We start from the raw sequence: 17,335 nt of genomic DNA, 5'->3' as shown, positions 1-17,335 counted from the left end.
CTGCTTTTTTTGGGGGGTTTAATTCAAGGCACTGTGGAAAAGGGTGCTGAGATGTCATGGCTTGCAGGATCCAGTCCTTTACAAGCTCTTTGAGTGAGAGATTGCTGTTATCTTCCTTTAATTAGCACCAGTGGTGGTAATTCCAGACCTCTTGTTCCAGTGCTTGAGCTTTAATGACTCAATCCAGCAAAAGAGAGAGAGAGAGAGGATTTGGTGGAAAGGAAAAGCTCATCCAAACCTTGCCACTGGGTCTTGTGCTGGGGGATGGCACCCACAGCTCCCCCCAAGAGCACCCAGACAGAGCTCTTTGGAGCAGAAAAATCAGTGCAAATCCCAGCAGTGACACGGGGGCAAATACTTTCCTTGCCCAGGGTGGGGTGAGAGAATTAAAGAACCTTCCTTAGAAAGGCTGGAAGAATTAAAGAATTAAGAATTATTCCTTAATTCCCTCACCCCTATAATTTATGGCACGAGATTCTCAGGTCTGTGGTGTAAATGGTGATACTCCCAGTGAAAAAATGAGTGAGAGGTACATGGAAACTGTAAAATATGCTCACAGTTCCTAAGGAGAGAACATCCCTCTCCATCTCCTGCATTATTCCATGCACAATGTTCCTTGGGAATGGGATTTTATAATTCTCTGTATAAGCAACTGCCTTGGGCTCTCTGTGCTCTGGAGGGCATCTTGGGAGCTTCTGAGCTTTCCCTCTGGCCATGCTGCAAGCTTGACCTCACACATATTCCTTAAACTGAGAGTTTCATCCTCTTGCAGACCAGGAAAATTTTCCAACAGGGAAAAAGTTTTGGGATATGCATTCTGAAAGTACTCCAGAAGCTTTCCTAGCTTGGAAACCAGGGAAAAAGGATTGGGAAGTAAGTTAAGGCTCCAATCTCTTAAAACTATTGTCCCTCTGTGTCTGACCATTTTCCAGCACCCAAGCAAAGGATGGGGGTGACCCCCCTGATACAAACAAGTCTGAGATATTTCCCCCGTGTGTTGTCTTGGTGTGACCACAAATTTTATCAGTGTTGAGCTTCAGGACCTGCTCCTTGGCCATTGTTCTGGTGCAGCTTGCCCTGAGGCTCCCACTGAATTCAGCTTTTCAAGTGGATGGCAGATCCTGGCCCCCTCAACTAAAAAATCCCCTGGTCCTCTGCTTCTCCAGGAAAACAGACCCTGGTTCCCATCATCTGCAGCCATCACTGCTGGTTTTATGAGCACTGTTGGTCTCAGCAGCTCTTTTCATGGAGGCACTGAAATAACATTTTATTATTTACAATAGACTTGGAGAACCGAGAGAGGAAAAAAAAACCCAAAACAGGGCTTGCTGGTGATGCTCTGGAAAATAACTCCTGTAGGTTTTCAGGTTTTGATCCTGTGGCTGGGATTGGAGGCAGAGATAAAGTGGATTCATGGAGAAGATGGTGGAGAGGAGATAATGGAGGTAACAGTCAGTCCCACAGAAACAATTTGCTGGTCCCTTGGCCATGAGGCACCTCCCTGGTGTCACCAGGTGACCAGGAGACCGTTTCCCTGGATGGGTCAGTGAGAGGGAGGACAGGAGGACATTTTGCCATCCTCCAGGGCCACCCTTTTAGGAGTTGTTCTGCCTCTAATTGCAGGAGGTGCTGCAGGGTCACCACTCAGCTGGGGACTGGGATGCAGCCAAAGAGCCCCAAGAAGGCCATCCCTTTGCTTGTGAGATGGAATGGGGCTTGGCTCTTCCCTTTGAGTCTCCTGCATCACATTTTCCCTTTCAGTGCTTCTAGAGCTGCACTAATTATTAATAATGAAGCTGATGAGGCAAAACTTGGTTTCCTTCCATTGCATCTAGAACAAGCCAAGCAGCTTGGTGTGGGAGCTGGCACCTCCACCTGGTCTCAGCAAACCCTGGGGACTTTGGCAGTACCAAAAAGCTGAGAAACATGGTAGGGTTTGGGTGATGGGGCACAGAGATGGATCTCAAACCCCAACGTAGCACCTAAGTGCTATTTAGAGTTCCCTTAGGAAATATTTTACCACTTTTCCCCAAGCCCTTCTCCTCAGGGCTGCTCTCCATCCATTCTCCACCCAGGCTATTTCTGTATCTTGGTTTTTGCACGGAGAAATTCTTGGTTCTGTGAACCTCCTGGAAGAGAAGAACAAAGCTGGGAGGTTGGGAGTTTTCTGTGTATTGCAAATCAAAATGGAAATACCAAGCATCTGAAAAATGCTTGGGAAGGATGTGTGCTTTTGGAAGGGATAATGAATGAGTCTCCAAAAGGTCAGAGTTGTGCTTGTGGTTAACCTTCAGCAAGCAGGACATTGGCAGTGCTGGTATCAAATTAATCCATCTCTTCTTTTTTTCCAGGAATGAGAGCTGCTGAAGGACAACCAGGAGCTGCTCCTGCCAAGCTGCAAAGATCAGATGGTGCTTGGAAAAAGACCTGCAAGGAGAAGGTGTAGGAACTTCCAACGTGGAAACTCACTGTGCAGAATGCAGCACATGGTAATGTGGGGTTTGGTCTGCAAACCATCAGGATTTGGATCTGCTGCTGGGAAAGATGGGGTCTGCCCATAGCCAGAAGGGAGCCACGAGAAGGCTGAAGCTTTACTGACCTTCTGGAAGCCTGGCTGGGGCCTGGATGCTCTTCTTTGGTGGGGAAAGCACCAGCAAAACTTGTGGGCAGGGGGGGTTTGGGGCAACAGAGGGGCCATGGGGCTGCTCTGGGCTCTGCCCCACGGCGGGGCCGTCTGGTTGTCCCAGCACTGAGCCACTGGGGACACAGGGACAGGTGTCCAACTGTGCCACCAGCCCTACACTTCAGCATCATCTTGAGGAGGGAAAAGGAGGCTGAAAAATGTAGCAGTAGTCTCAAGAAAAAAGAACCTTCCTGGCGTGCTTGACATCTCCAGGCTGCGTTATCTCCTACCCCTTGATTTCTTGCCCAGTTTAAAATAAATTTGTGTCTGTGTGTGACCTCGAAGTGACGATCACCTGGGAGCAACAATGAAGCTCTTGATTTCCACCCACCTTTGCGAGCTGGAAGCCCGGGCTCTCCTTCAGCTTTCCAAGTGAGGAAGAAGGGAAGCAAGGAGGAGAGGAGGGAGCCCGCCATGGCCGAGAAGTGCGACTGCATCGCCAACGTCTACGGCTACGACCTGGGCTGCCGCTTCGTCAACTTCCGGCCCTTGGGTTTCGGGGCCAACGGGTTGGTGCTCTCAGCCCTGGACAGCAAGAGCTGCCGGAAGGTGGCAGTGAAAAAAATCAACATCAGTGATGCCAGGAGCATGAAACACGCCTTCCGGGAGGTCAAAATCATCCGTAGGTTGGAGCACGAAAACATCGTCAAAGTCTACGAGGTGTTGGGGCCCAAAGGCACCAACCTCCAGGGGGATTTTTTTAAGTTCAACGTGGTGTACATCGTCCAGGAGTACATGGAGACAGACCTGGCACGACTCCTGGAGCAAGGGAAGCTCGCCGAGGAGCACGCCAAGCTCTTCATGTACCAACTGCTCCGGGGGCTGAAGTACATCCACTCCGCCAACGTCCTCCACCGAGACCTCAAGCCTGCCAATATTTTCATCAGCACGGAGGACCTGGTGCTGAAAATTGGGGACTTTGGGCTGGCCAGAATCGTGGATCAGCACTACTCGCACAAGGTAGGAGGGAATTCTTCAGTGTGAGGGTGGTGAGGTACTGGAATGGGTTGTCCCGGGAAGCTGTGGAAGCTCCGTCCCTGTGTGTTGGTGTGGGAGGGCTTGGGAGCGACCTTGGGATTTGAAGCTACTTCTGGTTTGAAATTAATTCCTTTATTTTTCTTTTTTAAGAGATTCCAGTAGTTCTTCAGTTCAGAAAGGGCTGTGCTGAATCCACGGGATATTGTCGTGGAGCTGTATGATCCATCTAAATTAGAATTAATTAACATGCTTCTACTTTTGGTTTTTCTGACTGATTGAGTCTACTTTAACAGTGACATTCCTTTGCTACAGCAAAATTTTAAGAGATTCCAGTAGTTTTTCAGTTCAGAAAGGGCTGTGCTGAATCCATGGGATACTGTTGTGGAGCTGTATGATCCATCTTAATTAGAATTAATTAATATGCTTCTATTTTTGGTCTTTTTGACTGGTTGAATCTACTTAAACAGTGACATTCCTTTGCTACAGCCTTGCAGAGGTGACAGCTGGACGTGCTGGGGCTTCCCATCCTGGCAGGGCTGCCTCCTTCCTGTAAGCCTTGGCACTATGGATAAACCAAAATATGTATTTTATCCTCCCATCCCAGTATTTTCCCCCAAGGAAGAGGAGGGATAACCCAGAGCCCAGCAGCAAAATGCCCTGAGGAGCAAGGAGGGCTCCAGCTGTATGGGCCACAAGTTGGTGGGATGGAGAGAAGCTGTAGGTTACTCCTGGGCTTGGTGGTGGGTACCAAGGTGAAATGCAATGGTCTGGGTTATTCCCTGGTGAAACCAGGGAATTCTGTAGGGAATATTTTCTTCAATATGTGAGAGATGAAAAGGTTTGGATCGTTGCAACATTATCGATCGTTTGCTGATGCATTTTGCATGGGGCACACACCCACCCTGAGAACTCAAATCCATCTTGGAGGGTTCTGGGAAAGAGAAGGAGTTGCTCCAGCCAGGAAGTGCCCTGGTTCACTGTCCCCAAATTGTATTTTCTTAGGATTTTCCCCCTCATCTCCATTGTTGGGAATAATTGCAGTAGCTGAAAAGTCTGATCAGGAAACGCCTGGGGAGGCTTCTGTGCCGGTTTGGATTCAGCAGCTTTAGCAAAAATGTAACATCATTACACTTCTCAGCTCATCAGTCTCCAGTACCACTTCTCTTAAAAAGACTGAAATGAAAATGCTCTTTTTAAAAGAGAATAGTTTAAATCAGTGTATAAAACCCTTATCAGTTTTGGCTGCTGGGTTTTCCCCAGTTCTCATATCAGCCGTGTTCATGTTGCCGTTGCATTTCCAATGCTTCGTGGCACTCGAGTGCAACTCAGCTTTATAATTTCCTTTTATTTTGCCTTTTCCCACTGTGTTTCCATCTCCCTCCTTCTGTTAACACCTTTATATTTATATGGAATACCCCACCGTTCTCCTGATGAAATGAGGAGAAGTAAGTTGGCCTTTTGTGGCTCCCCCTCATCTGGAGCTCAGCCACCGAGCAGAGCTGGGAGCACTGGGACATTCCTTCAGATGCAGGGTTGTTTCCAGGCTTGGACACATCCCCTTTGATTTCCCTGGAGCTGCCAAGCTCTTGGCATTTGTGTGAAATCTCCAGGGTGAGTTGAGGAAAGAGAAGGCAGTGCTCCAAAGAGATGCCACTGCTCAGACATTGTTCCATGGGGCACTGCTGAGGGCATCTCCTTTCAAACCAGGTCAAACATCCCAACCCACCAGCACCACAGTAGGACAGAGGATGGATTTCTTTTTTTTTTCTCCTTAAATTTTGTTTTTCTGCCTGTTTTCTTGCCTGCTCTGTAGCTGTGGAGGGACTACAGAGACTTAACTAGGGATGGAATCAGCAAAAAGGTGCAAGCTGGTAATGTTTGGAAATGCAAGCACTGGGTTCAGAGGGACAGAGCTCCTTCAGGCACTGGTGGGTTGTAGCTGGGCCCCAGCAAAGTGCTTAAATAGTTGTGCTTCATTTTCAAAATGTCTCTGGTGGTGGTGAGGGGAGATTTAGGTTAAACACTGGAAATAAATTGTTGAATTTGAGGGTGCTGAGCCCCTGTGCCAGGTTTCCCAGAGAAGCTGTGGCTGCCCCATCCCTGGCAGTGTCTCAGGTCAGGTTGGATGGGGCTTGGAGCAACCTGGGCTGGTGGGAGGTGTCCCTGCCCATGGAAAGGGCTTGGGAATGGAGGAGCTTTAAGGTCCCTTCCAACCCAAACCAAGCTGGAATTCCATGATAATACATCTAAGTCCTCTGACCGTGACCTTGAAGTATTTAACCTGTGCTGTTAAAGCCATCTGTCCTTTGCAGAAGATGCTGCAACACCAGGGTGACAATCAGGAAATAATTTTTTAGGGAGCAGCAAGTGCTTTGCCTCCCAGAGCACCCAAACTTCTGTTTCCCATGGTGGGTGTTTCACCTCTTTTTGCATGTCTCACCTCTGCTTCCTGCAAGATAGCTACAACACAAGCCTGGTGTGGGCAGGTTTCTCTGCAGGATCCCAGGGCTGACTGGGGAGGAGTGGAGGAGTTTTCTTCTAAAATTGCTGCTATCTTTGCTTTTTCAGGGTTACCTTTCTGAAGGCTTAGTGACCAAGTGGTATCGCTCCCCTCGCCTCCTCCTCTCACCAAACAACTACACCAAAGCCATCGACATGTGGGCAGCTGGCTGCATCCTGGCTGAGATGCTGACAGGAAGGATGCTCTTTGCTGGTAGGTTGAGTAATTTATTTTTTTTTCCTTCCTTCCTTCCTTCCCAATTGGAAAGGTTTTTAGCCTGGCAGAGGGAATTCCTCTCTCCCTGCCAGCCGGGCACTGCCTGTAGTGTTGCTCTGGGGGGTTTGGTGCTTGTTATGAGAGGTGTCTCCAGAGCAAACTTCACTTGCATAACCTCTGCTATTAGGTGCAAAATTCCATGCTACAGGCAAGCAGAAGAGTCACCCTCTTGGTTTTCACCCTGCCTGGGATGGCACCCAGTGAGAAGCCACCAGCTCGTCAGGGTCCACGGTCCCTCTGTGCCAAGCTTTGCTGGGCTGGGATTTTTAATCTTTTTAATCTTTAATCTGGGCTGGGTTTAATTTTTAATCTGGGCTTGATTTTTAATCCTTCCCTTCCCTTCCTTTCCCTTCCCTCTTTTCCCTCTTTTCCCTCTTTTCCCTTCCTTCCTCTCCCCTCTCCAAGATTAAAACCAAGTTATGTCTTTTCTTTGAGGGAAAGAATTTTCAGGATCCTATTTTCAGGATTTTCTTGTAAACTGATAGTGGAGTTGTAAAGAAAACGGGATACAAAAACCACTGGCAAGGATCTCGTAGTTACCAGTGAAGAAGCTCAGCTCCCATGTTCTCCAGAAGCAAATCTTGTGTTTAACATGACTCAAAAAAATGTTCCCAAGCTGGGATGCAGAGTCATTCCTTCAGGAATGAACCAGCTGCTCTCCTGCTATCCAAGAAGCTCCTGCAACAACTCTTCCCCCTTGGTTGTCTCTCCTATCACCCGTTGGTGTTCTGAGTGACAAGGTTTAATGCCTTTCCCCAGCAGCTGCTGGAAGCATTGTGTAAATAAATAATCAGAGCCATTAATAATGGAGAAGGACATTTTCTTCACAAATATTCCAGCAGCCTGCAGAGCTCTGCTGCCAGGCCCTGACTGCAGCTGCTCTGGTGCTCCCTCCCTGCTTGCAGCTTCCATATTTCTTTTGTGAAAGCTGAAACTGAAGCAGTCGGTGGCATTTTGGAGAGATCATTAAGAATGTCCCTTCCCTTTCCTTTCCCTTTCCTTTCCCTTTCCTTTCCCTTTCCTTTCCCTTTCCTTTCCCTTCCCTTTCCCTTCCCTTTCCCTTCCCTTTCCCTTCCCTTTCCCTTCCCTTTCCCTTCCCTTTCCCTTCCCTTTCCCTTCCCTTTCCCTTCCCTTTCCCTTCCCTTTCCCTTCCCTTTCCCTTCCCTTTCCCTTCCCTTTCCCTTCCCTTTCCCTTCCCTTTCCCTTCCCTTTCCCTTCCCTTTCCCTTCCCTTCCCTTCCTTCCCTTCCCTTCCCTTCCCTTCCCTTCCCTTCCCTTCCCTTCCCTTCCCTTCCCTTCCCTTCCCTTCCCTTCCCTTCCCTTCCCTTCCCTTCCCTTCCCTTCCCTTCCCTTCCCTTCCCTTCCCTTTCCCTTCCCTTCCCTTTCCCTTCCCTTCCCTTCCCTTTCCCTTCCCTTCCCTTCCCTTCCCTTCCCTTCCCTTCCCTTCCCTTCCCTTCCCTTCCCTTCCCTTCCCTTCCCTTCCCCTTCCCCTTCCCCTTCCCCTTCCCCTTCCCCTTCCCCTTCCCCTTCCCCTTCCCCTTCCCCTTCCCCTTCCCCTTCCCCTTCCCCTTCCCCTTCCCCTTCCCCTTCCCCTTCCCCTTCCCCTTCCCCTTCCCCTTCCCCTTCCCCTTCCCCTTCCCCTTCCCCTTCCCCTTCCCCTTTCCCTTTCCCTTTCCCTTTCCCTTCCCTTCCTCTCCCCTCTCCAGAAATGTTTGAGTCCAGCTCTAAATTCTGCATCAGCCCTAGCTCCTCCTGCCACTTCCCTGGAATATATTCCAGGAGCAGGGGTGCCTCCACGTGTCCCAGCAGTCACAGGACATTTTCTCATCTTGCCAGGCCATGGGTTGCACCATGGAAGGGTCTCCAAGCTTTTTGGGTGGAAGCAAACTGGATGATGCCTCTGGAGAGCAGAGTTAAGGATCTGCCAGTCCAGGGCACCAAACCAGCCCTAGCCCTGGGTGAGAGGGGAACCCACCTCATAGGTTAGAGCTCAGGAGATGGGATTTGGCAGATCCCAGACTGGGATCTTAGCTGGATTTGTGCTGCCAGCATCCCTGCTTCCCAGCCCTGTTGATGGCAGGATCCTTAGTTAATGGGTGGGGATGAAAAACCAGAGCTCAGAATACATATTCCTTTTGGGTTGCTTTAAAAATAGTCTGTAGAGTTGTTATGGGAAGGTCTTGGCCCCATGCCCTGTTCTCCTGGCCTCCTCCTGTACCAATAAGGAAAAAAGAGCTGGGATGGAAGTGAGGCAGGGTGCCTGTGGTGTCCCACACCACCCACCAGCATTCAGCTCCTCTGGAGAGGAGGAAGATAAAAACCCAACTGACCAGAACAGCTCAAACTGACAAACACTTGCAGGGCAGCAAGGCTTCACCTTTGCTTTTGCTTTTCTCCTCTCTGCTGGGGAGAAGGGGATTGTCCCTGGGCAGCTGCAGAGAGTGACAGGATGAGACTTTTGGAGAGTCCTGGGTCACCAGCAGACAACACCCCGTGGGAAATAACAGCAATGGAGTTCCCAGAAAGCTGCAAACCTCCAGTGATTGCCTGACACTGGATTAATTTCACCCTGCTACTCGAGTTAAGCAGCACCTGGCAGACCCTTCTTTGGAGAAGGTGGTGGCAGGAGCAGGTTCAGCTCTGGCAGAGCCCTGGGAGGGCATGAGAAGTGCAGCTAAACCAAGGAGCACAGCACATCCCCAGCAGCTCAAATCTGATTCACCAACCTTGAGGGAGCTCCCCCTGTGGAAAACAGGGAAGAGCATCTGTAACTCAGTGCCTACAGCTCCCTCCAGTGACTTCTTCACTCTGCTGCTCAAGAGGAGCTGAAAGGGTCACTGATAGGAGCAAGAGAGAACAGGAGAAATATTCTGCCTGTCACAGAATCCCGGACTGGTTTGGGTTGGAATGGACCCTAAAAACCATCTACTCCCACCTCCTTTCCATGGGCAGGGACACCTCCCACCAGCCCAGGTTGCTCCAAGCCCCATCCAACCTGACCTGAGACACTGCCAGGGATGGGGCAGCCACAGCTTCTCTGGGAAACCTGGCACAGGGGCTCAGCACCCTCAAATTCAACAATTCCCACCTAATTTCTCCTCTTTCTGCACATCTCTGTGGGGTTCACCAGGAGGCTGTGCCCTTAACCAGGAGCTAGAAGGTGGCAGAGTGGTTTTTTCCCATGGGATCAGTGCTTGCTCCTGGAGGAGCCACTAGCAGGACTCAGATGCTCACCTGGGAGTTGGTTACAAGCTCAGGGAAGGGTTTCCCTTTCCAAGCCAGGGTGCAGAGGTAGCCTCAGCACCTGGCATTTCTGCTGTCTGTAGTTCATGTTTTCCTTTTCAGGGATTCATCATTTTCCTTTTCAGGGACCTTCACCTCCAGAAAATCCTTAGGAATGATATTAACAGAAGGTAATGGTGGAAAAGTGGATTCTTGAGAGCTATAATTCAACATTTCCATCTTGTTTGTGTAACTCAACCTTTCAGCTGCCAGATACCCCAGTGAGAGGAGAGCAGCCATCAGGTTGTTGTCACCCTGTGATTTTGATCACAATTTGGGAATTAGCCCAACCTCCCCCTGGCTCCAACCTCCTCTCAGGGGGTTGCAGAGAGCCAGAAGCTCTCCCCTCAGCTTCCTTTGCTCCAGACATCTCCAGCTGGCTAGGTTAGGCAATAATCTTGGTGGCCAGTCTCAGGGTGATCACACCAAGAGGACAAATTGTCTGAGTTAACTCTTTCACCCTAAAAAAAAGAGGTGCCCTGGCTGGGAGTCAGCAGTTTAACCATTTTCCCCACAGTTTATCTTCTTGGTCTAATCTCTGCCATTTTTCTACCCATTTAGGGGGTCACGAGCTGGAACAGATGCAGCTTATTCTGGAGACAATCCCTGTTATCCATGAGGAGGACAAAGAGGAGCTGCTCAAAGTGATGCCCACCTTTATCAACAGCACCTGGGAAGTGAGGAAACCTCTGCGCAAGCTGCTCCCCGAGGTGGATGCTGAAGGTACCTGCAGCAGTGCCCTTCTCCTGAGATTTCAGGAGAAGTCTTTCTGGACCTCTTTCCCCAGGGGATCACTGGAATTGTCCTCTAAGCCAAGTGCAGGAATGCTGGGAAATGGAATTCTGATACCCAGGGGTCTGCAGCATGTTCTCCCACCTGTAGCTCAGGTGTCCCACCTCAGGTTCTGCTCATCAGCCTTCCATGGAAGGTGTGGGCTGCAGGCTGGTGCTCATGGTGGAGTTTTGTGGCTCATCCAGGAAAAAAGGGTGAAATAGTCTTCTAAGATTATCCTAAGGCACTTCCAAGGTGCATCTTCTTTGTGCTAGGCCTTGCTTCCCTCCCTTCCCCTTTCCTCTTCTGGAGCTGGAAGTGAGGGTTCAGCCCCAAGGTTTTTTCACTCCCTGTTCCTTCTCTTGCCATTGGTAGTACAAGAAATTCAGTGCTTTTACTCCACAAAAATCTCAACCCCATGAGATAGTTGCTACAGGCAGAAACATTGTCCAAGCACTGTAGTGAGAGAGCTGCAACCCAACAACTTTTGGACCCAAACTGGACCCAAACCTGGAACATCTTTGTAGGTTGAAGTAGGAGGTTGAGCAGCCTGGGCACATCAGCTCTTCCAAACTCCTTCCAAGGGTTAAAGCTGGTGGGACTGGCCACTTCCTTTTGGGAAGACATGGAGCCCAAGCCACCTCCTTTTGGGAAGACATGGAGCCCAAGCCCAGGTTCTGTTCAGAACTCTTCATCAGGAGATGGCTTCTGCATGGGCTTGGTAAGAGGATACCCAGCAGCCTGGGTTACCCACGTCAGCCTCCAGCAAGCAGGAGTGGATTTATTCCCTGTCATTACCACCAGAGGAAAGGTCAACTGTGTCCCTTGCATAATTCATGGACGTTTTCCTACCTCTCTGACCCATAATATATCATCATCTGTGACTTGTAGTGCATCATTCCACTGTGACCTCCTGGAGCAATTGATTCCTTCCTACTTAATTAGTCCAAGTAATGAAATAATCCTGTGGGAGCCAATCAGATATTGGTTAATGTTTAAACCCTGGGGCAAGAGGTGTGGCCCTTTTTCTCCTGAGTGATCTGGCCCTGAAAGAACCCGTCCCACTCACACAGTTACAGCTTTAATGGGGATATTTGGGACTTTTCCATTCCCGAGAATAAACTGAATCAGCAGCATTTTTGATGTTCTTTTTCACAGGACCTCAGTAAAAGGAATCATCACAAGAAATCCCAGCAACCCCTCTGCCTGTAGATTTTATGCTAATCACCTTCACTGCACCTAATTTCCTCCTTCCATCATCAAGGTTGCATTCTCCCCAGGCTTTCTGAAATAATTTTAGGACTCAGAATTTTTGAAATAGTGAGGAGGGAAATAATTTCAGTGTTTGTCACCCCAAAGATTTTTTTTTTTTAAAATAGGGCCTTGGATCTCATCCCTCTTCAGTTGCATGTGAGGATGTGAAATGGTTGTCCAAAGCACAGCGTGCTCATCAGGTGGATCCAAGAGCATGAAATCAAATCCTGATGTGATCCAAGGGTTTTTTTTGGGGGGTGTGGGATTGCACCACACGTGCTGTCCTGGGAAGGTGTGGTGCTCTCACCATTATCCCTGCTGTGAGCACACAGCTCCCCCAGAGCTGCACCCAGGGCAGAAGTGCACCCAGAGCTGCACCCTGGGTTTGGGTGCACAGTGGGATATGAATTCCAGTTCCTTCCTCCATTTGTTATGGGGGGACCTGGGAGGCTGATCCTGGAAAGGAAGTTGGGGTTGCTTTTGAGGAATGAGTGAGTTTGTTTCTCTCTCTTTCCCAGCTATTGATTTCCTGGAGAAGATCCTGACATTTAACCCCATGGACCGACTAACAGCTGAGATGGGGCTGCAGCATCCCTACATGAGTCCCTATTCCTGCCCTGAGGATGAGCCAGTGTCTCAGCACCCCTTCAGGATTGAGGATGAGATTGATGATATTTTACTGATGGAAGCCAACCAGAGCCAGATGGCTAACTGGGACAGGTAGAGTCCTCAGGGTTGGGCTTAAATTCTTGGTCTGCTCTGGAATGGGTTCAGTCAGGGGGGCTCCAGACCCATGAAGAACACCAGATTTATCCTCTCCATGCCTCACTGTAACTCCAGCTCAGGCTGGAGGCCAATGAGCCATCGTTGGTGGCCTCAGGTAGCAGATGTTGAGTCTGCACATTCCACTTTCTGGTATCTCTCCACTCTTGGTGTCATCACTTATATTCCATAGCTCCTGTCCCTATCATAAATTATAAAATAAGGTCATTCTTCTACCTTCTGGGGACCAAGCCTGATGTGGAGCACTGGATTTATCACTTTTTAAGACATGCAAGCAACAGAGGCCACAGGTCCCGGGGTCTTTTTTCCAAAAAATCTTCAATCACATTAACTTTTAAGTGGTTTGCTGGAAGTTTAGAGCAGATGGAAGCCTGGAGTGGAGATCTCTCATATGCTAGATGGTTACCCCAGTTACCAGACCAATCCCAGCACCAAAGCAGGAAGGAAACAATAAGGAGTTAAGAATTAACTAGGTTGACTTTCCTCTAGAGCTCCTCCCAAATGGAGAGAAGGTGATGATCAGCTAAACAAGGGCATTAGTGGTAGGACAAGGGGCCATGGTTTTAAAATGGAAGAGAGGAGATTGAGGTAGGACACTGGGAATAAATTGTTGAATTTGAGGGTGCTGAGCCCCTGTGCCAGGTTTCCCAGAGAAGCTGTGGCTGCCCCATCCCTGGCAGTGTCTCAGGTCAGGTTGGATGGGGCTTGGAGCAACCTGGGCTGGTGGGAGGTGTCCCTGCCCATGGAAAGGGGTTGGGAACTGGATGATCTTCCAGGTCCCTTCCAACCCAAACCATCCCAAAGGGGCTGGCAGGTTGGTTTGGTTGTGCTTTTATTGCCACTGTTTGTCCTCTCTGGGCAGCCTGGGCAAACCTGAGACTCCTCATAAATTACTGAGCCCCTTGGCCTCTTTTAACACAAAAAGAAAAAGTTTCTAATACTTATAAGGACTTTTTGAGCTGCAGGTAAGAGACATTAGCAAGAAAAAGGTAAAAATAGCAGCAGCCTCTGCATCTGTTTGAGCAAAGCTGTTTCTAGGGAAGGCAGTGGTCTGTCTGTCTAATTTGCAGTGTGTCTTTTGCAGGTATCACGTCAGCCTCTCCTCTGATTTGGAATGGAGACAAGAGAAACACCATGAGATGGATGAGGTCCAACGGGATCCCCGGGCAGGGTCCGAATCCATTGCTGAAGAAGCACAAGTTGATCCACGGAAATATTCACAGAGCAGCTCAGAGAGGTTCTTGGAGCTCTCTCACTCATCCATGGACAGAGTGTTTGATGCTGATTGTGGGAAATCGTGTGATTACAAAGTGGGGTCACCTTCCTACTTGGACAAATTGCTGTGGAGAGACAATAAACCCCATCATTACTCAGAGCCCAAGCTGATCTTAGATTTATCCCACTGGAAAAGAGCAACCATAGCACCTGCAGCTGAGCTGTCTCTGGAAGAAGAACCATCCAACCTCTTCCTGGAGATTGCTCAGTGGGTGAAGAGCACTCAGGTGGGTCTTGAGTGTCCCAATCCTCCTCCTGCAGAGGTTCAGGAACAGAACCTGCCACCTTCTCCTCCCCATCTCCACAAAGAACCCCCCCCAGAGGTGAGCAGTGAGACAGACCCTGACTTTGACTTGGATGTCTTCATCTCCAGGGCACTGAAACTTTGCACAAAACCTGAGGATCTTCCAGACAACAAACTCAATGACATCAATGGGGCCTGCATACCTGAGCACCCCGGAGAGATTGTACAAACAGAGGTGTTCCAGAAAGAGAGATGGTGAGGAACTTAACACCTGGTTGTATCTCCTTGTTCCTCTCTGATGGTGTGGCCTGGGGCTGAGTGGTTTCCATCTGTCACTGAGCATCTGTTTTTCACACTGTCCCCCATGCCTTTCTCTGAAAAGGCCAACACAAACCACCTGCCCCTTCTGATGCCTTAGAAATACCTTTAAGGGAAGCAAGAGGTGTGAATGAAATACTGAGTTTTTTCTACTGCCTTAACTCTTGCCTTGCAAATCTCTGGGACCTGTTGGGAATTTCAGTGTATGAGGGAAAGGTGTGACGGGGCACAAACAGAAGTCAAATCAACTCCTTTTCCTCTTCTTTTTTTCTGTAGCATCTTAAAATGACAAGGACAAAATCAGCATTTTCATGGGGGTCAGGTGCCCTCCTGGTTCCCAAAACACCCAACTTTGAGCTCCTCTGAGGCACCCATGTGAGTCCAGGTGAGACAGAGAGAAGTGATGCCAGGCAGCATCCCTGGTCAGGCAGGAATGGAACTAGAGGTAGAGTTTGACCATCAGTCAGCAAATAACTTGGAGAAGAAATCTGACCTACAAAATATGGGCCACCTTGGGGTTTCATTTGATTTTTCCCCATAGGAAGATGAAATTTTTTTGCTCAGCCCATGGTTTGGTTTGTCACACATCAGTTTTCTCCCTTCTGTTGTACAAGGTAGATCTGAGCTTCCCAAGACCCCATTTGATGCATTTTAGTGTGGCTGCTGCAAGTCCTCTCTTGGGCAGCTGCCCAGAATTTCTGGTGGTCAAGGCTGGACAGGAGTCAAGAGCTAAAACCAGGGTGTCTCCCCTGTGACACTGCCTGGCACCACCAGCCACACAGACTCAGCAAGGGCACCTTTGCTAATTTAAAAAAAAAAAAAAAAAAGGAATTCCAACACTTTTACCATCTGACAAAGATGTTGTGAAGGAAACAAAGAGTTCCTGTGGCATTAGATTTGGAACTGGCCACTTTGCTTCCAGCTTCTTTGGAAGATGCTGGTGTGGGTGTGGTTTGTAAATAGACATAAACACAACTGATCTACTGTAACTCCTGTTTTCATCCACTGAGCACCTTACTAATTAATCAGCTAACGAGAGTTTGTATATGGGAGAAATGTTCTATACTTATATTTAATCAAACCTGGCAGTTTTTTAATGGGAAACTTGTAAATAGTGCCATAAAAGCCAATCTCTGCTTTCCTTGCTGTTGTGTTGCTCTGCTCTCCAAGCACTACTTCCAGTTGTAACAGAGTTGTACTTAGTAACTCCAAGGTCCATATTTAACTGTTCCTCTACCAGTTATTTCAAGCCTTTTAACAAGCAATCTACTACATGTTCTGAAACTGAGCCTTGGGTGATGACTGACAGCAGCATTTACTGTATTAACCCTGCTTTCTGGTCTTGGTGGGATCAGGTCCAGGTTCTGTAGGAGAACTTGTGCAAGACGCAAGCTCCCAGACTTGTTTGTATTGTGAAGAGCTCTCCTTAAGCTGATTAAAATGCTGGCACTCCAGCTGATCAGCAGCAGCAGAGATGTGAAGGCTGATGGATGCATGGATGGGATGGGGTGGAGGTCCTGGGGCAGGGGAGGAGAAAGCATCTGGAAGGAAAAGGCACCTGAGAAGGCATCTGGGAGCCATTGGAAAAGACTTCTGAAAGGCCAAGTGATCAGGCTTGGGTCTCTGCTTCCAGTGTTTGGACATCCCCCCACCAATGGAAAGGAGAAACAAGGAAGAAAAGCAGAGAGTTCCAGGTTGTCACAGATTCTTGATATACCTCAACTAAAGCTCAGCACTTTTACTCCTGGTGGCAGAAATTTGGGTGCTGAAGGAATGTGGAGCAGATCTGAATCTGTCCCCAGCAGCCAACAACTCAGCACCCATGGTCCTGCTCAGCTGCACCCTGTGGCCAGCAAAGTCTGGGAGCAGGATTGTGGGTGCCTGAGTGTGTGTGCCCAGAGAGGAGGAGGTGACAGCAGCCACAGCCCTCTGGTGGCACCTTGGGAGGAGCAGAGGACACCCACCAGGAGGTGCACAAACACAGCTGCAGAGCTGGTGTTTGGGAGGGGGACAGAGTTTAACCCTGCAGGATCAGATCAGCAATGGGAGGGGGACAGAGTTTAACCCTGCAGGATCAGATCAGATGTTTGGGAGAGGGACAGAGTTTAAATCTTCAGGATCAGATCAGCAATGGGAAAGGGACAGTTTAACCCTGCAGGATCAGATCAGGAATGGCAAGGGGACAGAGTTTAAACCTGCAGGATCAGATCAGCAAGGTGAGGGCTGACTCAGAGACTCTTCTGACAGCTTCAGCCATCGGGTGCCACACACTGAGACAGGAAATCAGCAGCCACCAAACCCACCTTGGCCAACATCAGGCACTGTGTCCTCTGAAACCAGAACCCATTTGTTGTGTTCAGCCCAAACGTCCTCACCAGAGGTGGATGGGACTCTGTGCCATGAAAGGAGGAGTTTTACTATATGAAAGTCATCTCCTAAGGAGGAGAGGGGGAGCTTGGGTCTGAAATTAACTTCACAAGAAGCCAAACTTCACAGGAGCTTGTTGCCCCTGCTCTGGGTTTTTCCATCTGGGTTCATTTAATGTTGTTCCCAAATTCACGTGCTGGGAAAGGGGGAGATGAGTCAGGGGGGCTCTGATTTGTTCCCTGAGTGTGCTCAGCCAGATTTGTTTCTCATCTGCAACAATAAACTTTGAAGGCCTGAGCCTTCCCTGCTTGGTGGCTCCTGATTATTTTTTGCTTCTTCTGAGGCTTCCAACATTTATTCCAGTGCTTGCATCCAGGTTTCCTCTGCAGGTGGTCCCAACCACCTGAGTTAGTGGACATAAAACATGAATATTTAATTCTGGGGTGGTTTGGTGCTGGGTGGCTTTCCCTTTGGTTGCTGTGGTCCATTTGAGTGCTCAGGGTCTCTGGGAAGGATTTAGACCTCTTCACCCAACATGGTGACTTCTGCAAACTGCTTCTTCTTGCAGGTGTTTGAAGAAGCCCTCCAGTGCAAGGTTTTTCAAT

The 17,335-nt window shown here is 49.0% G+C and overlaps 1 protein-coding gene across 2 annotated transcripts; it reads left to right on the top strand.

Annotated features, from left to right (window-relative positions):
• The first annotated feature begins 2,886 nt into the window (after nucleotides 1-2,886).
• Nucleotides 2,887-17,019, top strand: LOC139789223 (mitogen-activated protein kinase 4-like). 2 transcript variants are annotated; one of them, XR_011723081.1, is made up of 7 exons: nucleotides 2,887-3,643; nucleotides 6,230-6,374; nucleotides 10,280-10,441; nucleotides 12,262-12,463; nucleotides 13,611-14,028; nucleotides 14,175-14,300; nucleotides 14,640-17,019. XR_011723081.1 is itself a non-coding variant. In XM_071729728.1 (5 exons), exons 1-5 carry the CDS (start codon nucleotides 3,098-3,100, stop codon nucleotides 14,302-14,304), a joined length of 1,749 nt encoding a protein of 582 aa, XP_071585829.1. In that variant the 5' UTR covers nucleotides 2,887-3,097; the 3' UTR covers nucleotides 14,305-14,614. The 2 variants fall into 2 exon arrangements, 1 of the variants encoding a protein (XP_071585829.1); XM_071729728.1 differs by lacking the exon at nucleotides 14,640-17,019 and having other exon boundaries at nucleotides 13,611-14,614.
• The last annotated feature ends 316 nt before the right edge of the window (nucleotides 17,020-17,335 follow it).

Source organism: Heliangelus exortis, chromosome W (assembly GCF_036169615.1).
Source record: "Heliangelus exortis chromosome W, bHelExo1.hap1, whole genome shotgun sequence".
In the NCBI taxonomy this organism is placed as follows: Eukaryota; Metazoa; Chordata; class Aves; order Apodiformes; family Trochilidae; genus Heliangelus; species Heliangelus exortis.
The sequence above is the reverse complement of the archived record's forward strand: the minus strand, read 5'-3'. Positions and strand labels throughout refer to the sequence as shown.

Coding starts and splice junctions, on each gene's coding strand:
- LOC139789223 (XM_071729728.1), top strand. CDS start 3,098: ATGGCCGAGAAGTGCGACTGCATCGCCAACGTCTACGGCTACGACCTG. Junction 3,644..6,229: donor ATCAGCACTACTCGCACAAG/GTAGGAGGGAAT, acceptor TTGCTTTTTCAG/GGTTACCTTTCTGAAGGCTT. Junction 10,442..12,261: donor CCCCGAGGTGGATGCTGAAG/GTACCTGCAGCA, acceptor TCTCTTTCCCAG/CTATTGATTTCCTGGAGAAG.